The 25,904-nt window shown below is 39.5% G+C and overlaps 1 protein-coding gene across 1 annotated transcript in view; it reads right to left on the bottom strand.

The window, feature by feature from the left end:
• Positions 1 to 4,247: 4,247 nt before the first annotated feature.
• LOC104855903 (myosin-1) overlaps positions 4,248 to 25,904 on the bottom strand; it is a 103,485-nt gene continuing 81,828 nt past the window's right edge. Inside the window, exons 36-39 of the mRNA XM_033762788.1 lie at positions 6,486 to 6,656; positions 6,228 to 6,332; positions 5,430 to 5,525; positions 4,248 to 4,412 (exon numbers count right to left, since the gene is read on the bottom strand). Coding sequence (XP_033618679.1) covers positions 4,263 to 4,412; positions 5,430 to 5,525; positions 6,228 to 6,332; positions 6,486 to 6,656 — 522 coding nt within the window. The 3' untranslated portion in view covers positions 4,248 to 4,262. The remainder of the gene's footprint in view (positions 4,413 to 5,429; positions 5,526 to 6,227; positions 6,333 to 6,485; positions 6,657 to 25,904) is intronic.

The raw sequence follows: 25,904 nt of genomic DNA, 5'->3' as shown, positions 1-25,904 counted from the left end.
TCTATTATGTTGCATATAAATATACTCCATTACTGCATAATACTGTATATCACAACAAATCAAGTTTGAGTACTAAAAACTGAATGAATTGACAATGTTTTTCAGAATAGCGGGGAAAAAAGGTGATCCTGTTATTCGGACTTTTTTCTTCCCTATCTATGCTTTTCATAGAAGTTTTCCTAATTTGAGCCCTCACGTTGCTCAACATCTTGGTTTCCCTAAGAGACAGCTGCGGGCCATGGTTCCTGTGAGGAGCTGAGAAAATAGCCCACCCTCTTGTGAAGCTTAGTCTAGTGAAATCTAAGAAAAGTCCCACTTTGGTTGTGTTCCCCAAGGTGGGGTATTTTTCTACTTCATCACGAAGAGGTGGTGTTGTTTTTCCTCCTGGCTTCCGGAAGCAGCATCTTGGTGACCCTGAGAGCCAGGGTGGGAGGAATCAAGCATGTAAATTCCATCCTTAAGTAAGGCTTAAGGATCAGCCCACAGCGGATTCTTTAGCTTCCCGCTTAGGAAAATGTGACCGCTGAAGTCTGCAGTGAAGGGGCCTGGGGACACTGATATGTGTAACATGTGCCCAAACCTCTGCCACAGGAGGCAGAATTTAAATTTGCTACTGACAGCTGCTGGGTGTTAGCCCTGGAATGTTAATCCTTGCTGAAAGCTTGGATGAAAGGCAGCAGCTTTCAGCAGCTGCGCTAATGGTCTCATCCATCAAATGACCCTCTCCTCTTCACCTTTCTGTTGTCAGCTACATCCAGGTCTCTCTGATAAGAAATGGGTATGAAATCTTCTTATGGGGTGATAATCTTTAGTTATTTTAAAAATAATGAGCCTTTAAAAAATTTCCAAAGATGTATAGTACATTGAAAAAGTAATAAATCATGCTGAAGGAAAAATTAATTTTTTTCAAATGTGTTGTCTTTTAAATTGAAAAAATTTAAATTGGATGTATTTACCAGGTATGTGATGTTTTGAAATATATAATGGAATATTTAAATCTAACTAGTTAATGAATGTTACATAGATATTTTGTAGTATGAATATTAATATCCACCATCAACATTTTTCAAGAATACAATATATTGGCATTAACTGTAATTTTGTACCCTTTAACATTTGTTCAAATATTTCTAATTTTAGTATAATCTCTACCTTGGTTTACATCCTTTCATGCCTTCTCCACTCATGTTTGTATTCTTCCATACACAATTGGGATAGCAGTCTGCAAGTAATGTTTTCATCCTGCTTTTAGAAAAAAAAAAAAGTTTTGAAAAATTTCCCATAGCAGTAACCACAGACAGTTCCTAACTTATGATGGTCCTTCTTAGAAATGTTGGACTTTACAGTGGTGTGAAAGCAATACAGATTTGGCGGAAACTGTACTTTGAATATTTGAAATTTGGTCTCTTCCCAGGTATATATTCTGTATCATTATTTCTGGAGCTGTAATTCCCAGTCAGCTCCATGATCACAAGAAGAAACACCCGTATCTAGTGTCTTGTCTTGCTAAGCTTGGATAGTTGGGAAGTTAGGTGTATTTAATGAATGTTTGACTTGGTGTTTTTAGCTTGCCCTGGATTCTTCTACTGTTAAGTTGAGGAACATCTGCATAATACCATGTATGTTTGCTTAAAGATAAATAAAAAATTAGGTGTAAATCTAACAAAATATATATAGGACACATGTATATATTACTGAGGTTTATTAAGAATAACTGTTTTATGTTAATTCTTTTTTCATTAAGTTTATTGATACATTTAAGGCAAACCGTATAGTTACATTTATCATTAGGATCTTGTACCTTTACCTGATATATCTTGGTTCTTATTTTTTTCCCCAACCCCCTGCCCTCCCTTCACCTCCTAGGACTTATATATTGAAAACTACAAACAAATTTCTTTGATGAAAGAAGACATGTCAGTGGAGGAGAGACTGTAATCATGATTGGAAGATCCAACATAGTAAAATGTCAGTATACTGGTTTAGTACAATTTCTACCAAAAGTTCTAGCTCTGGTGTTGAAGTTTTTCATACTATATTCTAACATTGTTATTTCTCCAAAGTGCTATAATTGTAGTGTTTCTTCCAGTGAAGAATTGTAAATGGCCTTTAAGAGGTATACGTGACATCAGAATAAACTACATATTTAAGGTATACTTTTAAGTTTTGATGTGTGTACACCTGTGAAGCCATGTCCTTAGTCGAGATAATTAACATGTTCATCAGCCCCAAGAGTTTCCTGCTGCTTACTTGTAATCTCACCTTCAGTCCTTTTGTACCTCTGCGCAACCCTTCTCCCTGCATCGTAGGCAACTACTGGTTTGCTTTTGATCATTATAGATCAATTTTCATTCTGTAGAATTTTATACATGTGCAATTATATGGTATTTAGTTTTGGGGAAGGGTTTGGCTGCTCTCAGTGTATCTTGAAATCCACCCATTTTTATGTTAATAGTTTTTTTAATTGCTGAGTAATATTGCATTGTATGATTATACCACAATTTATTTACCCACTTAGGTAGATATTTGGATTCTTTCTTTCTGACAATTAGAAATAAATGTGAACATTTGTATGCATATTTGGGACATATATTTTCATTTCTCTTGGGTAAATAACTAGAAGTGGAAGGCTGGGTCATATGGATAATTTCTTGTTTTTTCAAGAAGCTGTCAAACTGTTTCCTAAAGTGGTTGTGCTGTTTTACATTATGATTAGCAGCAGGCAGGAGAGGTACAGCTCTTCTTCTGGGCCAACACTTGGTCTCTTTGTCATTGTAATAGGTGTGCAGTGATATTTAATGGGGGTCCTGCTATTTTCCTAATGACTCATAATGTTGAGCAGTTTTTTGGGTGCCTGTTTGAAATTCTGTATGTTTTCTTTAGTTAAAAACTTGTTTAAACCCTTTGCACTTTACAGTTTTGGATTTTCTTTTTTTTATTGGATTTTTAGGTTTGTTTATTCTGCATACAAGTCTCTTATAGAAGGATATGAACTGCAAATATTATCTCTTAATTGGTGTTGGTCTTTTCATTCGAAGAGTAGTTTTCAAAAAGCAGAAGCTTTAAATTTTGATGAAGTCCAGTTAATATTTTCCTTATGACTTGTGTTTTTTGCTATTATATCTGAGAAATCTTTGTACAAGCTAAGGCCACAGTGATTTTTCTCTTATGCTTAATTTTAGTATTTTTTATGATTATGGTTTTGAGTTCCTGCTTCACTGGATAAAGTCAGGAGTAAGGCCTTAGTGTAGCCATCAGGTCCTATATGACCCGGCCCCATGGTTCCCCTCTCATATCTTAATTTTTGGTCTTTTTCCTTGTCCTGCAGCCATGCCATCTTTCTCCTTGTCCTTGCAACATACCCATTTGCTCCCACTATAGGGCTTTTGCATTTTCTGCTGTCCCCTCTGCCTGGAAATCTTCTGACCTCATATACTCATTTATTGCATGACTCTCTTGCTTCCTTCAGGTCTCTGATCAAATGCGTACACATTAGAGAGGCCTTCCCTGATTTCTGTCTATGACTTGATAACTGTCTTCCTCTACTTTCAAATTACCCACTGGTACTTATCAAGTGACACATTATGTAGCTATTTATTTATGTATTGCTTTCTTTCCTTGTGGAATGTTAAGCTCTCAGATACCGAGAACTAACAGAATTTAAAACAGTGCCTGGCACCTTGTCAGTCTCAGTATCTATTTGTGGAGTGGTTAGATGATGGGCCTGTCTGGAGAGGCATCATCAGAGAGTATTTTCCTCAATTATTTGTAACAGTCTAGAGAGAGTTATTTTAAAAAGTCCTGCAAAAAATATTTGAGGAGGGTGGTGGTGGGAAGGGGACTGTTGGATGGTAATGGAAATACAAACTGTTGAATGATTTATAAAGTCATATATAACATTAAAAATAATATCTAGGCAAGCCGGGTGTGGTGGCACACATCTGTAATCCCAGCACTCGGGAGGCTGAGACAGGAGGATCGCTGAGTTCGAGAACAGCCTGGGCTTCATAGTGGATTCCAGGTTAGTTTCAACTGCATAGTGAGACCCTGCCTCAACCCTCCGCACCCCAAAAAAATCTAGAACTGCATTTGAAAATTAACACTTTGGCAGAGGGAAAAAAAAAGTCTGATTTAGTTAATAAATTTATTGTAGCTTTTATTTATTTAACACTAGGAGAAAAATAAACACGATAAAGCAAGTGACCCAAAGCAGCACATTTTGTACATTTCTTCAGACACTTGGTAGCCTCAGGCAGGTGTGTTCACTCTGCATTGACCTTTGTGTGAACCTCCCGGCTCTTCACGCGAAGTTTGTTGACCTGGGACTCAGCGATGTCAGCCCGTTCCTCTGCCTCCTCCAGCTCATGTTGCAGCTTGCGGAATTTCGCTAGGTTAGCACTGGATTGTTCCTCCTGGGAGGAGAAATAGGAATGTGAGAAGTAGACTTTGAGGTTCTCATTGCACTTGGCACCACACGGGATTATTCCCTCCCATCAAGTATTTCCTTCTCATGTTCTGATTGTCATAACAGACTTAAAATTGGAGCAGAAGATATCAATTCAACTACAATTTCACTTGAAAGTATAAAAGGGGAAGTAGTTTTGAATTGGTGGGGACAGCCTCTGGTCAAGTGCACACACCCACGCATGATGCATGTTCTAGGAGGAAAGGAAAAAGAGGCCCTTACAGAGCTCAGTAAGTAAATGTGAAGTCAACTTTGCACTTTGGGAAAATCCCACTAAATATTGTTTTGCCGTATATTTTGTTTCTCCTCTATAGAGAAAGGAAAACGTGGGGCTAGGAAGAAAGAGCACCTCTGTTGGTACTGGTCTGACTCGTTACCATTTATACCTTTCCCTTCTTTCTTTTCCTTCCTGCCTGTGTCCAATTATACCCACCGCATGTGTCTGGAAGAACTGGGAAAAAAACCAGGAAACGTGTAGATGATGAATCTTCCAAAACCTGTTTGTTCAGTGCTGGGAATTGGACCTAGGCTGTCACACATGTTAAGCACACACTGTGTTACTGAGCTACATGCCCAGCCCTTTCAACATGTTCTTATAGTAGTTACAACAGATGTGGGGACAAAAGTCCTGCTCATGACACTGGTAGTGAGTGAGCAAATCAGCTGGGATAAAAGACTGGTGTTTGGTTTTGGGAAAAAACTGATTTTGTGTATGTGAAGGGAGAGAAATATTTATTCTGGTGTTAGAGTTTCTACTGTATTCCCTAATAATAAAAGTACATATTTTTGAAATCCTATTCTATAATTGGCATGCATAGATGTGCATTCATATTTATAAAAAAGCCCCTCTAAAAGTATGATTCTTGCTCTGTCCTCTTCTTTCTCATTAATACATCTTTTTTTTGGGCACATTTTGTACCTCAAAGAAATTTGCTTCTTTTCTTAAGGGAGTAAAGGTACTCACAGCCTCCTCAGCTTGTCTTTTGTATGATTTCACCTTTGCCTGTAATTTGTCCACCAAGTCCTGCAGCCTGAGAACATTCTTGCGGTCTTCCTCAGTCTGAAAGTTTGAAAAAAATGATGTCCACGCCAGCCCAAAAAGTCTACTGTGGGTGGTAAAATAAACCACTCGGTATTCCAGCGGGTAGACCTGGGATAAGCTTGACCACCTCTGGGGCTTCCCTCGGGGCTGTAATGGTAGCCACTCTTGTTAAATGTCTATGTGCAGACACTGTAGCAGGGAATTACAGACATCTTTTCTAATCCTCATCTCCCTAGCCTGGGAAGTAAATGCTCTTATTCCTCTTTCATAGGCGAGTGAACTAAAGGTTAGAGTATTAAGTAATTTACTCAAGCTCAAAGAGCTAATGATGCCCAGTTTATCTGGCCTTAATACTACACTATATTCTCTCTTGTCATTTTCATTTCTTCCTCCCTCTTTCCCCCTCCGCATCCTGCTCGGCCTCCCTCTATCCTTTCTTTCTCCCTTCCGTTCCTCTTGGTCTTGCTTTATTCCTCTCTCCCTTCCTCTATTCTTTCCTTTCACTGGGGGTTGAACCCAGGCCCTCTCTCATACTAAACAAGTCCTCGCCCACTGAACTGAAGGCCTCCTTCATCTGCCTAGCTTAGTATAGGCTTGTAAGCAACTGTGTCTTCTACCCCTTATGGGCAAGGACTTAATGTGTATCTATTTGTGAGTGTCACAGAAATACTTTCCCTCTGGGCAGGAAGTCCGGCTAGTCTAGAAAGCTACTTCCCTTACCTGGTAAGTGAGTTCTTTTACTCTTCTTTCGTGTTTCCGTAATCCCTTAACTGCCTCAGTACTGTGTTTCTGTTCATTTTCAACCTCTCCTTCAAGTTCACGTACCTGCAATCAAGAAATATACGCATGCAGTCTTGGGGATATTGATTTACTCAGGAGCTGTTAAAGGCATAGGTTGGGTATTTCTGAGTCAAGGACCAGGATGGGACTCCATGTATAGGAAGACAGAAAGGGAGGCTTAGGGGTGGAGACGCCCACCCTGGCCTCCAGTTTCTGGATCTGCTTCTTGCCGCCCTTCAGTGCCAGCTGCTCGGCCTCATCCAGACGGTGCTGCAGGTCCTTCACCGTCTGCTCCAGGTTCTTCTTCATCCGCTCCAGGTGGGCGCTGGTGTCCTGCTCCTTCTTCAGCTCCTCGGCCATCATGGCGGCCTGGTTAGCAAATAAGAAAATAATGAAAGCTGGTGGCAGCAGATAGCGCTGGTGTGTCAGGAAGGCAAATGTTCATCTTTCTCACATCGGTGATGGCCTTTTTGGCTTTCTCTTCTGCGTTGCGTGATTCTTGAATTACTTCTTCCACTTCACTCTGGAGTTGTGAGACATCATTTTCCAGTTTCTTCTTGGTGTTGATGAGGCTGGTGTTCTATTAAAAATGGTGAAAATGTTAAGACTTAGAGTTGCCATCTTGGGAGTTTACAAATGTTACTTTGTTGGATCATGCAGGGCACTTGATATTACTTTATAACTAGACTTTAAGTATTTGTCCAGTGCAAAATATTAATTATTTGCAAGCTTGGGAACTCCCTTCCTCACACTCTAATGTCCACCCGATTTATACATAAGGATTCTGAAATTTAAGAATGCTTACATTGGTAGACATTACGTTTTTGCTTTTTCAATTATATTTCAATTATATATAACTAGCATTCTATCCCTTCAAAAGTTGAGAATAATATGGCATAAAAGAATAGATTCCTTTTGTGAATGCTTGGCACAGGGGTTTCTCAATTAGAAGGACTCTACTCTCTGCGAACTTTTACAGTTTACTCCCTTGAGGAATTCTGAATTTGTCTTATGAAAGCATTTTCTCAAAATTTTAACCCAGTGGTTCTCAAAGAGAAGCAAAACTGTTTCCATGGAATTCTTGTGGGTGCGTGTTTTTTGGTGTCACAATGACTAGGGATGGCTACCGCATTTAATGCCTGGGCAAACCAGGGATACAAACTGTCCTGCAAGGTACAGGGACAGTGAACACAAGGGAACTGAATGCAGAAGTAGCCCTGGCAAGAAATGACTCATGGAACATCTTCAGACTTTGGAGTTAACAGGAATCTTTACCCAAGTCTATTTCTGTCCATGGCTGTGAAAATAAAATGCCAAAAGTCCTTACATTAAAAAACACAAAAACAAAAACCTTTTTTGGTAGAAAATCTAAAATAGACAAATAGGAACACACACCAATGTCACTGATAATTCCATCTTCCATGGAAAACTGAGAATGATCTTTTAGAGCATATCCCCCATCCTTGTTTGTGGACACATATTTATAAAAATGAGGTACATCCACATTATATTCTGACTCATCACTTCCAGGGTAACAGCATTTGTCTTACCTGAGTGTGGAGGAGCTGCACACGTTCACTGGCATCCAGGAGCTCCTGCTCTGCAATTTTCCTGCTCCTCTCTGTCTGCTCCAGCGTGGCCCGAAGCTCCTCCACCTCGGCCTGCAGCAGGTTGGCTCTGCGCTCCATGATCGCCAGCTGCTCCTTCAGGTCCTCCTGGCCCCGGAGAGCGTCATCCAGGTGCAGCTGTGTGTCCTGTCAAGTTCAAAAAGGTCTTAGACATTCTGAAGAGGACGAACACAATCCAGGAGACAAATTCGAAGAGTGTACTGGTGTCAGGAGCATGACATGACATGCTTGTCATTGGAACGAGCTTGAGAATGGTGATGTCACTTGCTTAGGTTAAGAGAATTATCAGAAGACATGGGTTCATGTTCTATTTCTGCTTTTAAGCACTTATTGAAAAATCACTAATATTTATCATTTATGAGGCATTTTCTATATACTTTTCCCAGTACTTCACATCTATTTTCTCATTTGATCCTCACAGCAACTCTGTGGTGAGAAGTTTCCTTCTTACTTTGTAAAAGAAGAAACAGAAGTTCTGAGAGGTTAAATAACTCATCCAATACCAGGCAGCGGGTAAGTGACAAAACCAAGACTCAGCTTCAGGACTGTCTGGTGCCTAAGGCTATGCACTTTTATGTCATACCTGAGTCCCCTGGCTTCTATTTCTTCTATGTAGTTTTAAAAAGACTAGGTTCTATGTGCATTTAACCGTCTTTGTGTATTCAGCTCTATAATTTGTGAAAAGAATGGTTAATGAAGCATGTTGGGCAGTAACTCTTTCAATTCATCTGAAAGGCCATCTACCCATCTACCTTGAGGATGCCTTGGGTGTTCCTATAGTTTCGCAAGCACTCTGCAGCCAAGTGATTGGCGTGGTTCAGCTGGATTTCCATTTCATTCAGATCTCCCTCCATCTTCTTCTTGACTCTTAGAGCATCATTCCTGCTCCTGATCTCAGCATCCAGGGTGCTCTGCATTGTCTCCACGACTCTAACGTGGTTTCTCTTCAGCTGGTCAATTTCTTCATCCTTTTCAGCAATTTTCCTATCAACTTCAGACTTGACTTGGTTCAACTCAAGCTGGATACGTAGAATCTTTCCTTCTTCATGTTCCAGAGATGCCTTAATAAAACAACTAATTAGTAAAGGAAAAGAACTTAAATATTTGGAGTCTATTTCTTTGTGAGACGAACTCTTATTAATTTGCTTGTCTAGTTTTACAAAGTAACAGAGGTCCCAGGAATCTGCTAGGAAAATCATTCTTTTGTTTCTTAGTCACAGATTGTATAGGGCAGTCTTGTAATACAAGTGCTTTGTGATATACAAATATTCATTTTAATACTAACAAATATATGTGACTAAAGCATTAACTCTCAATCTGTTTTATAAATTAAAATGTGTATGTGTGATATACTAATGCTAGTGTAGAGACTATCAGTTTAAAACTACATTTGTATATTTTTCTCATTAGATAGTACATATTCAATGTACTATCAATGTGGGGAAAATTCATGAAAACAGAAAAAACCATGCGTCCCCACTCAGAGATAACTATTTTAATGTGTTTTCTTCTAGTCCATTTTCCTATTCCTATTTATTTTTCTATACTCACAGTTGAGCATGCAGGTTTGCGTCTTGCTTTCAAAAGTATTTACTTTTATCTATCACAATTATTTCTCACATTAATCATACTTAATGACTGTATAAAAATTCCATCATATGGTTGTTATGCTTACTCTTGTTCTTGGATTGGACATCTTTGTTTTAAAGCTTTGACTCTTTAAAGACCACTTTGTTGGGATAAATTCTAAGAGAACCGATGGGTCTGAGTATTTGCATTTTTAAGGCTTTTGATAATGATTGCCAAGTTGCTCTTCACAGAAGTCATATGAATTCAGATTGTCACCAGATCCATAATAATGTGTCCATCTCATGTTACCATCGTCCATTTTGAATGTTTTCACTGATAATTCGATTTTTCCCACAACATAGTAGTATGTACCTCTGCTTCCTCTAAGGCAGCCTGAATGTCGCATTTCTCTTGTTCCACTTGCTTCTTTATTTTTTCCAATTCATGAATTTGCTTCCCTCCCTCTGCAATCTGCTCTGTGAGGTCTGAAATCTCCTCTGTGGATAAACAGATGAAGCAGACCCAGTTAGACTGATAGCAGCTTGGAAGAGTCCTGCCCCAGAAATGTAAGATACAGAAAGACACAAGGACTCACGCTGCAAGTTCTTATTTTCCCTCTTGAGTGTTTCAAGTTGATCCAGGGATTCCTCGTAGGCATTCTTCACCTTGAACAGCTCGGTGCTGAGAGAACGGGACTCCTTCTGGGAGGCCTCAAGTTCAGCCTGCGTTTCCTCATACTTCTGTTTCCACTCTGCCAGGATCTGCAAAACAGAACATTGTCAGTCTGTCCAAGGACAAAGAGTGCCACATAAAACAATATGAAGTTGAGCAGGCCGAGCCACCTTGTCAAAGTTCCTTTGCTTCTTGTCCAGGGCTGCACAGGCAGCATTGGTTCTCTCCACGTCGATCATGAGGTCCTCCACCTCATTCTGCAGCCTCTGCTTTGTCTTCTCCAGGGAAGCACACTTGGCATTCACAGCTTCTACGTGCTCCTCAGCAGCCTGTAGGCGCTGAGCCAGCTTCTTCCTGAAAAGTGAGCCAGGCAGTCAAGACCTGGCCAAGACTAAGTAGGAGCAAAGTGATAACCTCTATTGCCCCTTCTCATAGTCCCGTTCTTTATTGCCAGAACTCATGATTTTCAGAACTGCTTCCTGGAGTGGTAAAGTGTATGCAAAGGTCCTAAGTGGGGAGTAATTTGCATCAAACCCTTAGTATGTTACTGAATTTTTAGAGGCTGCTGTTGGTGCTAATACTATACATATTTTACTACTTCAGTGATTTGGGCCTTTTAGGATTTCTGATTGGGGACCATTGTGAAAATGATCAGCTGAAACAATTTGATTGGCTGATATCCCTTCTTATCTCAAAAAGAACTTGAGGCTAGCTAGATATTTTATTGGACAAAAATGTGCTGAGCATATTTTACTTGTTTTCTTGGACTTTCCATTTTTTTTGTATGTACTTTCTCCCTACAGGATAGTCAGTTTCTTCTAATCATATATACTTGGCCAATCTACCCAGAAAATAGATTGATAGGTAAATCATGACAATTCATGTACCTTAAGCAAAGAGAAGTTTTGCTTTTAGTTTGAGTTGTCTGTATTTTTGCTATATTTCCAATGGTGTGTCAAGGGTGATTCCCTAAGGTACAGCAAAGGCGTTAGCCTTGATATCCAAGAAGGTCTATTGAAGGCGTCTTGGTCTATATAAAGACTAAGGCTTTGCCCTGTTTAGACCTATCTTAGTTGTTATGAACAGTTTGATGGCTTCCAACATGAATTTTGAGAGACATGTCTTCTTACTCAATGAGTAACAAGGTGGGCCCTGGACACAGAATATTTGATTCTGGTCTCAGCTGTACAATCTATTAAGCAAATGCTTTTGGGCTAGTTGTTCAACATCTTGCAGTCTGAGTTTCCTCTTCTGTACGATGGAGATAAAAATAATTATACCAGGACATTATTGTTATGAAAACTAAATGAGCTGATGTAGATACAGCATACTATTTTTTTCCTACCTGCAGTACTAAGGATTGAACCCATGACCTTTGCATTAGGCTACATCCCAGCTCTTTTGAGTATTTTTTTTGTTGGAGACAGGGTCTCTAACTTGTTATGTTGGCCAGGCTGGACTCCAACTTGTGACATTTGCCCCTCAGCCTCCCAGAGTGCTGGGATTACACGTATGGGCTACTCTGCCTGACTAGATAGTACTTAATACATAGTTTGTGTTCAATTAATGTTAGTTTTTGTTTGTATGCCTGTCATCACCATCATCATCATCATCACAACTATTTGTGGGAGTTGCTAAGATGGGCTGCTGAGAGACCATGTTTTTCTCCTGTGGAGTTCACAGCACATACTTGGCCTCCTCCAGCTCCTCGGTGCGCTGGATGGCGTCCGTCTCATACTTGGTCCTCCACTGGGCAACCTCACTGTTGGCCTTGGACAGCGCCCTCTGCAGCTCGGCTTTGCCTTCCTGCTCCTCCTCGTACTGCTCCCGAAGCAGGTCGCAGTCGTGGCGGGAGGACTGCAGCGCGTGGGCCAGGGCATTCTTGGCCTGCGGAAGTGGCCGTTCAGTCACTTAAATACATGTACTCAGTGATATTTAATTTATAGAACCTCAAGTAGAACCTAGTGGGGCATGTTTAAATTTAATCCGTTAGCAGGATTTTTGGTAAAACTTACTTTAGTTTCTTCCTCTAGCTGACGTTTTAACTCCTCAATCTGTTGGGTAGATGCTTGTTTGCTCCTTGAAAGCTGAGAAACTAAAGCATCTTTCTCATCTAATTGTCGAGAATATTCACCTAAGAATAACAGGAGTCAAGGACTTTTTAAATGGTGTAACATAAGCCTAACATTTTCACATTTATGTATGCATACGTATCACGTACATTTTATCTGCTTCAAAACATTGTGTAGAACTGGAGATTGAAAGAGAATTGCAGAGGGAGTCCAACAAATAAAGTGCTTAGACTTGCTTTTTCTTCTCTTCTTGGCCTGTCCATAAAATTGTTAGTTTATTTGACCCCTCTCAAGTAGGAATACTGATGTTTATTTGGAAGCCCTGGAATTACTTTTATCTAGCCTTTGATATTAGGGCTCAGAGAATGCACCCTTACCGGCTTCCGTCTGTAGACGCGCTCTCTGCGCCGTCAGCTCGTTGATTAGCCGCTGCTGCTCCTCCTCCTTGGTCTTCAGTTCGCTCAGTTGATCTTCCAGGGTGCGGCACATCTTTTCAAGGTTTCCCTGAGGGACAATTGACGATGAAAGATGAGGCACTGCATACATCGTCAACAGTTAGACCCTGATGATTTTTAAAATAATTTTAGAGTCAATAAATTTATATCAAATATGATCAGAAAATGAGGACATCACCTCTGTGGAATGTGCTAGAACTCAAGCGTGGTTGGCGCGCTATGTCTGTATTGCTGTTGTTTCAGACCATTCACGTATCTCATTGATGCTAACACTTGCTTAGGGCGGATTTCGAAATCATCTTACTGGGTTAAAACAAGCAATCAACAAAATGAAATACAATGGAATGGAATGCCTATAAACCGTGTTTAACACCAGAGGAAAATGCATTGGCCTTGTGGGTCACACCATCCCCGAGAGACAATACTGGGTACCTTGGCTTTGGAAATGGCTTCTGCATTACTGTTAAGGTCGTCGATCTCCATCTTCAGCTCGCTCTTCTCCTTCTCCAGCTTCTGCTTGACCCGCTGCAGGTTGTCGATCTGCTCCCCGAGCTCCGCCACGCTGTCCGCGTGCTTCTTCCTCAGCGTGGCCGCCGTGGCTTCGTGCTGCAGGGTCGCCTCCTCCAGGTCCCTGCGCATTTTCTGGAACTCGGCCTCCCGCTTCTTGTTCATCTCGATCTGGGCAGAAGTGGCCCCACCGGCTTCTTCCAGGCGCTCGCTGATCTCCTCCAGTTCCCGGGAGAGGTCAGAGCGCTGCTTCTCTGCTTTGGCCCGGGAGGCTCGCTCTGCCTCGATTTCCTCTTCCAGTTCCTCAATGCGGGCCTGGAAGTGACTCAAACACATTAACATAAACGCATCTCAATTTTAGTTTTTTTTTTGGGGGGGGCAGCAATACAGAGGTGACCTACCTGTAATTCTTTGATCTTCTTCTGTAGTTGAATTTCTACTGCTTGCTCATCTTCAATTTTGCTTATCAAATTGCTGATTTCAAATTCTTTCCTTTAGAGTGATAAGACATTTTAATACTCAAGTTATTCAAATATGGTATCACAGAGAATCTTTTTCTGGAATACATACTTCTTAAGCTTTTCATCAAGTTGTTGTTTGTCGTTTTCTATATCCATTGTGGATTCTTGGGCCAATTTGAGGTCACCTTCCAGCTTCCTCTTTGCTCTTTCTAGGTCCATGCGAAGTTTCTTTTCTTGCTCCAGAGACCCTTCCAGCTAATGGGAAAGTTAATATATTAAAAATCAAAGTGTGTTGAAAAAAAAACAAAAAAATATTAGAAAGGTGCTGACATCATCCACTTGCTGTTCAAGCTTGGCTTTAGCTTTGGTCAGGGTGTTGACTTTGTCCTCCTCTGCCTGCAGGTCGTCCAGGGTCTGCTGGTGGGCCTCTTGGAGGGCCCCCCTCTCCTTGGTCAGCTTGGCGATGGTTTCATCTAGGCCCGCCATCTCCTCCGTCAGGTTCTTCACCTACAGAGGTTAAGAAAGACATAATTTCTGCTCTAAAGCAGCTCTGTTGGGTGGCAGAACCTCCATATGGTTTATCAGACTACGTTTCCTACTTTGTTCTCCGTGGCATGCTTCTCCTTCTCAACCTTGGCCAGTGTCAGCTCAAGGTCATCTATGTCTTTCTTCAGTTCTGAGCACTCGTCCTCCAGTTTCCTCTTCTTGGCTGTGAGCTCAGCATTGATCTCTTCCTCATCCTCAGCTCTCTCCGTCACCTCCTTGATTTTGGCTTCAAGTTGGATTTTGTTTTTAAGAGCTCAGCAGATCTCTTCCTCATCCTCAGCTCTCTCCGTCACCTCCTTGATTTTGGCTTCAAGTTGGATTTTGTTTTTAATCAGTTGTTCACACCTTTCTTCTGCATCAGCCAAGCTATCTGCTTCCTACAGAGAGTTTTATTAGGTATTTAGAGCTGGGCATGGTGGCACATACCTATAATCTTAGCACTTTGGGAGTCTGAGGCAGGTGGATGGCAAATTCAAGTGCATACCGGGCAATTTAACAAGAGCCTGTCTCAAAAATTGTAATCCAATGTAAAAGGCTGGGGTGTATCTCAGTGCTAACACTCTGGGTTGAATCCCCAGTACTATTAAAAATATTTAGAGAGTTTCTTCTTTATTCTAAAGCTTTTTAGTTGCACAGATATGTGTTTTATTAAATACTGTTGAATTTTTCAGTATAAGTATGAATTCAACTTTAACTGAAATTATTACATGTCCTGGAGAAATATAGCTAATTAGACTTGAGACTATTGGAATGTAAGCAAACTAGTTTGCAGAATAATTGGCTTGGAAGAGACAATCATTATTAGTAGCATGTATCTAAGTAGAAAAACCATTAATCAGGGCAAAAATTCTGGATTCTTATTGCATTATTACTTCCATAGGTATAAGCAGGTTACTTTAATCCTTTTACTCAATTGTTTTCATGTAAACAGGGAGTTGGAATAAATGATTGCTAGCAGCTTTTTAGGTATAATATTAAGATTTTGACTTAACAACATTGGTTACTTTTGATTTTAACCATTTGTTTCCCTTTTCAAGCAACTAATTGCTAGATTTAAAAGATAAAGTTAAGGGGCCAGGGATTTAGCTCAGTGGTGCTGTTGTTTGCCTCGCAAGTGCAAGGTCTGGAGTTGGATCCCAGTACAAAAAAAAAAAAAAAGAAAGAAAGAAAGAAAAGAAAATTAAAATAACTTACATTTCTATGCAGCATTATATCCACTCAGACCTTCCCGATGGTGCAAATAATGCTGTAATCATCCCAAAATTTCCATTTCCATAATAATTACTTACTAGCTTCAAATTGAGTTTTATAATATAAACAGAATTCTAAGAAATTGTATAGCTTCATGAAGTTTTTATAAATGCTTAAAGGACTCAAATAAAAATCAATTCAGCCATTAACTTATTAAATTATTCTGCCCTGGAGAATTTTTTAAACTTCCTAGTGTGTGTTTGGTTCATATCTTAAGTTTTCAAACAATGTTTAAATGAATGATAATGAGTAGTTAAAAGGATTCCTAGATCATTTTTAAAAGAGATACACTGTGTACTCTAATCATAACTGTGAAGAGGCTTAGGTGAAGAGGCTATGGTCTTCTGCTTTTGGAAAAATATAACCTTTGTGCAAGTAAAATTATCAGAAGGAAAAGTTGAAAATAGTTTAAATTTTGAGGAAAACTATTCTTTTCACAGGATACTTTATTTATTTTATTTTATTTTTTTGGTACTAGGGATTGAACTCAGGACCTTGTCCTTGAGAGGCAGGTGGCAGAACCACTGAGCTAAATCCCCAGCTCACAGGTTACTTTATAATGTTGGACTTGCTGGACAAGGAAATGTGAGGTTACATTTAGCGTGAGTATTGCTACCAAATTTCCTTCCCACCCTGATTATAGGTCTTCCCACCCTGGCTACAGCTCTTTCTGGACTCAGGATCAGGGAGACCACTTTGCAGTTCTTTCCACGTTAGTTCAGTTGAAGTAAATGCAAACATTTGTTGAGTTGAATCTTGGGGATTAAGGAAAAGAGATCTGGAGAAAAAATTGTTCTTCTTGAAATGAAAGAAAATGTCATAGACTCCACATTTAGAAAATAGATTTGTATTTTTAAGGCTGGGAAGATGCAATGGGTAAAATATCTGGTTGAGATATCTGGGCTTTTGGCTTTCAATTGGTTCCTTCTTGGCTATTAAATTTTGTGATGTTACTGAATAAATTCTTCAGTCTTTCCTTTTCTCTCTATAACTTGGAAGCATTTGTGCCTTTCCTACCTCACAGAATATTAAAAGATAAATGAACTATGAAAAAAAGGCTTGAGTATTTTTTTTTTCCAAGAATGGCTGTGTGGAAGTTAGTTTACGTGTATCCCAGAAAAGGTACCGTCACATGGTGTATTCGGAACAGGGAGTACTCACAGATTGGACCTGGAGCTGCAGGTCATTTTTCTCTTTCAAGAGAGTGACCATTTTTTCCTCGAGCTCTTTCCTCTTAGCCTCCGACTTGGCGAGCTCATCTTTGGTTTTCTGGAACTCTTCCTTCATGGTGGCCATCTCCTTCTCTGTCTCTGCACTCTTGAGCAGGGGCTTGATCTTGAAGAAGAGTTTCATCCAGGGCCAGTGTTTGACATTCATGAAGGCACGGACGTTGTATTGGATGCAGAAAAGGGCTTCTCTGAAATGATGCAGAAATACTGGTTTATTTTATTTATTTATTTTTGGTACTGGGGATCGGACTTGGGACCTTATGCTTGTGAGGCAGGCAGTGGCACCACTGAACTAAATCCCTGGCCCAGAAATACTGGTTTAGATAGATCTGTAAGAGGGAATGTTATTTACTGCACACAAGCTCCCTTTCCTTTTCATGAATATCTCCACTTTATGAACTTTTTAGTGTTAGTTATGCACACATATACACACGTGTGCCTTCTCACACTTGTGCTGAGTATTCCTTGGTATAAATGCTTTACTAATGTGAGTATCATTCATAGTCCAGTCTTTTGTGTTTCTCAGTTCCTTATCAGACTAGCAGAGAAGGTGAATTTGGAGGAAGAACACTTTGAATGCGTAAGCAGCACATAGCACTCTAAGATCACTTGACACATTACAATAGTCATGATTTGGGAGTGGGTGTGGTAATTGTAAGTTGATGGTGCTGCTTAGCTGTTGCTACAGGGATGTGCACTATGAAATGGCACGAGTTTCTTTCTAAATTGTCTCATCAAAAGCTGAGCATGGTATTTGTCATCTCATTCTTTAAACTTCTCCTCTTTGATTTTGATCAGTGCTGAATTAGTCACCCTTTCGTTGGCTTCTTTAGATAATATATTGACTTTTTCAAATTCTTCCCAGTGCTTCTGTCTTATCTGTTCAATTACATCATTAATATTCACAGGGAATTTAGCTCCAATTTGGTTTTATTTAAATAAAACTTAAAAATATTAATAAAAATATCCTTTCTGCAAACTGTAGCAATAGAATGGCAAAGTTTTGACTAACTTGTAGCAATGTTTGTTTTTTTCAAGGTTTTGAAAATGGAAATTCTATGTCTAGAGGTCCAATTTTTAAGAACTGTAAATCTGAGAGGACCAATACCATGACAGAAATCTTAGCAGAGACCCATGGAAAAGACTTGGCTCCACTTGTAATGCAGCCTGAAAGATGAGAAACATGAATGCAAAATGTGTGTGAGGAGAGGAAATGCAGTAGTGTTGGAGATAAGCTTGGTTCAGTTAATTGCAGAAAGATGAAATGGAGCTTTGGAATAGATAAATTTGGATGAGGGAATAAGACTTGTGCAAACATGAGAATAAGAGATAAGCGGCAAATTGTGTAGCCTGGCTGGAAAAGCCTATGTGGTTGAAAATGATAGATGAGGTGGGGAATAGAGTGGGCCTTGACAGTCAACAAGGCAACTTAGATTTGTCATGGGATGCCAAGGTGAGCCAGGAGCTGAGATACAGCATGATGAAAATAGTGCTTACTGCACACTGTGACATAGATGAAAAGGAAGAAAGTGGAGTCAGGAGAGAAGTTTTGGAGGAACTCCAAATGTGAAGGGTGAGGCGAAGACTGATGTGTTGTAGGGGTGAGAGGTACACATTAGCCATAACATGAAAGAAACAGTGAATAAGGAAGGCTAATAGCTAAGGGACCTTACAATCCTGATATTCTATATGGTTATTACCTCCTCTGCAGCATTTTCTGGTATTCTACCCTCATTAGAAATCCCCTACAGACGGCTTGCGTTCTTGTTATAATCTGAGCCAGCTTTTCATCTCTCATTTCTTCTAGAAGACCAAGAAGGCCAGCTTTGAAAAAAACCTAGAGAAAGAGAGAGTCACAAATCATCCTGATACTGCAGGAGACAAAGAAGTGACAGAAGGTAGTGGATTAGGTGTAAATAAATACAGCTATACCTTGGTGTGTCCAAATTTATATTGGGTGTGGTCAATATCAATAGAGGCCAGAAGTTTTTCAGAAGCCTTTTTGCTGTCAATGAATTGTCCCTCTGGAATAGCGCTTGCATTTAAAACCTTGTATCTGCTCAGTTAAGCAAGGAAAGAATGGTTAGGAAGATGTGATCACATATGTGAGTGACACCAAAAAGAAATATCAGTAAAAATCTGAAAGTGAAAGTAAAAATAGACAATCCAACTGTCCTTTAAGATCAAAGCAATATAATTTACTTTTGTATATCTCCTGCATATCATTTTTCTAACCTATTAGTCTATCTTCTTACAGGACTGTATTATTCAGGACTTACAGGACTGTGTTATTCAACATCTTAATTGTATAATATATACTAAGTAGGATAATTAAATGTAATGAACAGAGGACAACAATTAAGGTGGTAAAATCTTTATAGCATTTAGTGAAATACAACAAGGAACTGACCTTTGTTTAAAATCGCCATATAAGATTCTGCTTGGGAACCCCTTCCTGCAGATGCGGATGCCCTCCAGCACACCATTACACCTCAGCTGGTGCAGGACAAGTTCATGCTCCATGGCACCTGAAAACAGAGAAGAGAACTTATCAACTGGGCACTATATTTGCAAGCCGCGGCCTGTTCAGTACCTCATGCTGTGTGTCTTACCAGGAGTTTTGGTTTCATTGGGAATGATGCACCGTACGAAGTGAGGATGTGTGCTCCTCAGGTTGGTCATGAGTTTATTTAAATTTTCCTAGAAAACCAGATAAAAAGGACTTGATGAGAAAGTTCTGCTTCAGGGTTTTTTTGTTTTTTTGTAATCATATGGAATGAACTGAGGCATTCTCTTTACTAGGCGTAAGCTTATGAGGCTTCAATTGCTCTGTGTTTTAAAGGTCTCAGGATTCAACCTTGCTAAATAATTAAAAGGCCAAAATGTTGCAAAGAAGCACACACCTCCAAGGTATTCATTTATAACACCCAGGTTCTGCCTGACAACAGACTGTTAAGTGAGTAGCCTTGATACACAGGAAGTGTTCGCAACTTGGAGCCAGAAGACAAGAGACTGTGGCCTTGCTCTGCTACTAATGAGCTGCCTGATGCTTTAAGATTCCCTTTATTTCCATGGGTCTCATCTGAAAATAGTTGAGATCATTTCTAAGGCCTCTTTCACCTTTTTCAGTGCTAATAATTTTCACAGTAGCTAGCAATTTACAGTGGCAACCTAGATTAGCAATTGTCCCAACTTCTGCAATTCTTTGCCTGAGTTTATTATTCCTCAGGACATCTATCCTCTTGGTTTTTGTTGTTGTGGTTGTTCTGTTTTTTGAAGAGTTTACAATTGTAAGACCAAATAACCTTGGATACCTGAGACAGTTTACAAGCTGAAGCAAATCAGAGGGATTATTCCTGAGAGTAATTAGTTATGGTAGACTATATTTCATTCAGCCATAGGAAACATACACGTCAGTATTTTGCAGTGTTCCTATGGTATGCTCTTTAGGAAGGCAGATGTTTTTTTCACATCTGAGTTAACCATTAGGAGATATAAATAAGTAATGTAAATGTCTAATCCCAAAATCATACACAAGGACAAGTTGATGAAACAAATCTACTTGGTGAGATAATGCAAATTAGTGATGATGAAGGTGAAAAACAAGAACAATTTTCTTCTTTATGTCAGAGGTCATGGATCATATGTCAAATTTGGATGTTAGTTTTGAAAGTGAGACTTAGTCAAACAAATTCTCCTAAAGCAGTCACTGTAATATCTTACACACTTCTATTTGGAAGAACCAATTTCATATAAGAAAATCACATTGTTTTGTAGTAAAATTATTATTCTTTTGATCTCAAGAGATATGTCTGATGAACATTTTTTTTTTTTTTAGTACACCCAGGTTCTGCCTGACAAACAGACTGTTAAGTGAGTAGCCTTGATACACAGGAAGTGTTCGCAACTTGGAGCCAGAAGACAAGAGACTGTGGCCTTGCTCTGCTACTAATGAGCTGCCTGGGATCAAACTCGAGACCTTGCACTTGTGAAGCAGGTGGCAGAATCACTGAGCTAAATCCCCGGTCCCTCAAGAGATATATTTTACTTTAGTCATCTCTTTAAGTCACTAGGCTTGGCTACACAGGATTTTCAGCTATTATAAAAAATAAACTCTCCTCAGAGGGCAAAGATTTTTTTTTGGTCAAATAATTTCCTAAAGAGTGTATCATTATGAACGTGCAGCATTAGAAAAATAAGAAAATTACTGCAGGGACAGTTGTGAAGTTCAGCTATTCTTTCTTAAAAGTCAGACTCATTATATAATAAGAATCATCTAAGGACACTTTGGTATCCTTGAGTACATTAGATAATCATGATAAGGAATAATATTGGCTACTAGTGGTATTGGCTCATCATAGTATAGGCTATATCCTGATGAGAGTGAATATTTGAGCTAATTCATACTGACATTCCATTCCTTCCTAATTTATTCTAAGTCAGGTTACTGTCATAATTTATGGAAGTTGGAACAATTTTTCAATTTAAATTTGTACATTACCCTGAAAAGGGCTGACACAGTCTGGAAAGAAGAGCCTTTCTTCTTAGCACCTTTCTTTGCACCGCTGTCTGAAGTAAGAAAAAAACCATCATTCAGGGTAACATCCTGAGTCTGGAAGATGCATGTTCTGTGGAATTAGGTTTAATTTAGATTAAGGACACAGAAAATACCTCCTTCGGCACTAGCATAAGTAGAAAACAAGCTGGCCAGAGTCTTCATTGCGGACTTCTGGTACAGCCCAACCACGGTGTCATTCAGGGGGTCCTTGTTCTTGTCCAGCCATCCAGTAATGTTGTAGTCCACGGTGCCGGCATAGTGCACCAGCGAGAAGTGGGCCTCAGCTTTGCCTTTGACCACCTTGGGCTTCTGGAAGTTGCTGGACTTGCCCAGGTGCTGGTCATACAGCTTGTTCTTGAAGGAGGTGTCTGTCGCCTTGGGGAACATGCACTCCTCCTCCAGGATGGAGAAGATGCCCAGCGGCTGGATTCAGAAAAGTAGGTACAGATATCAACTTCACTTCTCTCCAAAGATATAGATGTGGTGACTGTCATTCCACTGCATTATGAGCTTCCCCAATAAAATATATGTGTAAAGTAAATGAGAGCCACAGCTCAAAAAGTCCCCATGTTATCCCCATGTCATTCATTCTCATGTTTCTTGTGTAATACTGTTTTTATTTTAAAGGATGGCTGGGAAAAACTGGATGTCAACCTGCCAAAGATTAAAACTAGACCCTTATCTTTCACCATGCACTAAATTAAAATCCAAGTGGATTAAAGATCTAAATATTAAAAAAGAGTCACTAAATTTGCTGGAAGATAGGTTAGGCAGAACTGTTGAAGACATTGGCATAGGAAAAGACTATGAACAAATCCTCAGTAGCACGGGAACTAGCATAAACAATCAACAACTGGGATCTCATCTTATTAAAAAGCTTCTGCACTGCAAAAGAAACCATCAACAGATCTAAAAAAAAAAAAAACAGATCTAAAAGACAACCTACAATGTGGGAAAAAATTTTTACCAGCTGCTTCTCAGACAAAGGCCTATTATCTAGAATATATAAAGAACTCAAAAAAAATCAACCCCTCAAATATAAAGACCCAATTCATAAATGGGCATCTGAAATGAACAGACATTTCTCAGACAAACAAGTAAAAGCAGCAAGTAAATATATGAAAAAATGTTCCACATCACTGGTCATTCGAGAGATGCAGATGAAAACAATGCTGAGATTCCACCTCACCCCAGGAAGAATGGCTGCTATCAAGAAATCAGACAATAACAAATGTTGGCGTGGTTGTGGGGAGAAAGGAACCCTTCTCCATTGTTGGTGGGAGTGCAGACTGGTGCAACCACTATGGAAATCTATATGGAGATACCTCAAAGAGCTGGGATTAGAGGTTCCATTTGACCCAGCCATCCCTCTGCTGGGTATCTTTACAAAAGATTTAAAAGAATCATACCACAGTGATATATGTGAATCCATATTTATAGCAGCACAGTTTGTAATAGCTAAATCTTGGAAACAGCCCATTTGCCCATCAGTTGGAGACTGGATAAAGAAAATGTAGTTTTTCTATAACATGGAATACTACTCAGCCATAGAGAGTGAGAAATTAGACTCATTCATAGGAAAATGGATACATATTGAGAATATATTCCTAAGTGAAATAAGTAAGTCACATGTATAAATACCAAATAGTTTCTCTGGTTTGAAAAACTATAATTGTACATAAGGTCCTAATGGTATAACTGACAATGTGAAATAGAAAAGGGATAACGGTGTAGGGGAAGTGGAAAGGGCAGGGGAAAGGAAAGAAGGGAAAGGAAAAAAATATGAGAAAATTTAAAAATGGAAATAAAGCATTTGTAAATAGGGAAAGAAGGAGGGGGTGAAGGGAGGGCAGGGGTAAGGGGAAAATAATGAGAAGCAAGACCTGTCCTGTAAAGGTACAAGATCCCAATGATGAATGTAACTGTACTGTATATCTCAAATGTACCAATAAACTCAATGAGAAAAAAAGAATTTAAAGGGTGCCTGGATACAAACTCCAAAGCTTAGCACAGCATTTGGGTCTGATTTGTAAAAATGTTTTGAATTATTCTTCTCGGTTTTTCTACTAAATGAATAAATTTGTTGTCTAAATTTTTCTATAAAAAGTATCTGCTGGCTCAGAGTGAGATTGACTCCATGGCAATAATAGACAGTATAAGTAACTCAATCCTCATTTAAGGTATTTTCAATATTTAGTCTTCTTGAAAATAAAGTATGGGGGCCGGGGATTTAGCTCAGTGGTTCCGCCACCTGCCTCACAAGTGGGAGGTCTCGTGTTCGATCCCTGGTACTCCCCCAAAAAAGAAAAAAATTGTGAAACAACATAAAAATTGACTTATTGTTTCTAGCAGATTCACTTTCACAAAGCCATATTGCCAGTGCATTCAATTTTTATTTAGAAAAATATTTCTAGTCAATATATCTGGGATAAAAATAGAGATAGATTAGAGCTAGTGACCATGGATCTTCTGGTGAAGCAGACCATGTCAGTTTTCAGTGCTGATTTAACGTTGGGTATGAGTCTATTAAAATAATACTAGTCAGAATAAAAGTCAACCACCTTCAAACCCCTTTTATGCAAAAATTACAAAGAGGAAGTGATTTCTCATAGCAACTTCTCAATATCTTCAGATAGAAAATTACTTGAGGTTTATAATGATACTTTCCAGAATCACCAAAGGATCTGTACTGGTCATCTTTAAAGCCTGACCTTTCCCCAGAAGTCAAACAAACCTTCTCGATGAGCTCGATGCAGGCAGCCAGGTCCATCCCGAAGTCGATGAACTCCCACTCGATGCCTTCCTTCTTGTACTCCTCCTGCTCCAGCACGAACATGTGGTGGTTGAAAAACTGTTGCAGCTTCTCGTTGGTGAAGTTGATGCACAGCTGCTCCAGGCTGTTGAACTGCCCACAACAGAGATTCTCATCATTAAATGGGTTTTATAGTCATAAAATCTCTTGCTGAAATTTTTCTTCTATTGAATAAAATTTGGAATAAAATAATAAGATACAATTTAAACTTAATTGTTTTTCCTTCAAAAATTCCAGGAAAATATAATCATTACTGGCATGAGTCTTTTTAATAAAATCTGGTTATTTTTAGGGTCCCCCACTTCCAGCAGGTTTGTAGAATCCACCTTCTTTCATCTCTTAAAGCACGCTGGCAAGAATATACCTTAAAACTGCAATCACAAGTCCTGTATGTTACAGTTTGGGTTTAAGGGTGAAAGGGAAAGTAATTTGGGTGGGGACCCTCTTTTCTTTTACCTTCCATCTCTAATTCAAAATGAAGTTCACATTTTCAAGTTGGCTCTCACTTTGCTAAGGAAAGCTTATCTTAAAGGTGATGTATAAAGTGAAATGAATAGGCTAATTTCTATTCATTTCAGACATTGGCAAATGCCTCTTGTCCAGGCTAATTCCTGTCTATGAAAATAGAGACCCGACACAGTACAGCAATTAAAGATATGTCTTTTTAATATTTTATTCTCTCATTTTGTTCATGAAAAAGTCAGTGATTTAGAAGTGAAATTGTTTGTATAAGTTAAACTTGGAAAAAGAGAGACTGTTATGTATTTCTAGGTGTTTACCTTTTCCTTTTGTCCTTCTGTGTGGCCCAAACAATATAAATCTAGGTTCCTATTTTGGGTTTGTCTTATATGCCTGTGAGATGTTTCACTCTTTTTGGGGGGTGGGTACTGGGGATTGAACTTGGGACCTTGCACTTACAAGGCAGGTAGTGGCACCACTGAGCTGGATCCTGGCCTGATTCACTAGTGTTTTGATTCCTCTCACTGCAGATTCCTCATAAATAACAAGGATTAATATTAACTACTACTACTGGGTTGTTTTGATCATAGATGAGGTAACCTTTTGAAGTCTGTAGCATAGAGCCAGAGATAAGTTAACTGCTCGGTAGGTGTTAAGTATTATTATCATTACTTTCTGTTACCTCCTAGATATTTTGGGTTAAGTCTTGCTCTAGGTGTAGGTACTGAAACAAGGTGGATGATATAAATGCTAATGAATAATGATAATATGTAGTATACCAAGACCCTATTTGCCTCTCTCTCACTTTTTATTAATATGAAGATAACTCACATCAAAGATCTCAAAGCCGGCGATGTCCAGGACCCCGATGAAGTACTGCCTGGGCTGCTTGGTGTCCAGCTGCTGGTTGATGCGGGTGACCATCCACAGGAACATCTTCTCATAGACGGCCTTGGCCAGAGCGCCCACTGCATTGTACACCTTCACAAATACAGTAATATTTGTTCACGTTATAAAAGATATGTCACAAGGTCTAGGATATATGTGTGATTCACCGAAGCCCTGTGCCTACCTGCTGCACAGTCTGGCCTTTGGTGACATACTCATTGCCGACCTTGACCCTGGGGTAGCAGAGGGCTTTGAGCAGGTCGGCAGAGTTCAGACTCTGGAGATAGGCTGCCTTGTCGGCAACTGCAGACGCACAAACCAGAAAATGTTGTTTAATGATGTATGTCCTCCTTAACCTAGTCTACCCATATCTCCTCCAATCAATTGTCTCTATTTAAATCAAAAACTTTAAGGGTCAGGGATTTAGCTCAGTGGTTCTGCTTCCTTCCTCACAAGTGCAAGGTCCTGAGCTCAATCCTCAGTAACCCCCCGCAAAAGCTTTAAAAGGTC

The sequence above is a fragment of the Fukomys damarensis genome, unplaced genomic scaffold (assembly GCF_012274545.1).
Source record: "Fukomys damarensis isolate Sample0158 unplaced genomic scaffold, DMR_v1.0_HiC HiC_scaffold_13, whole genome shotgun sequence".
Classification (NCBI taxonomy): domain Eukaryota; kingdom Metazoa; phylum Chordata; class Mammalia; order Rodentia; family Bathyergidae; genus Fukomys; species Fukomys damarensis.
The sequence above is the reverse complement of the archived record's forward strand: the minus strand, read 5'-3'. Positions and strand labels throughout refer to the sequence as shown.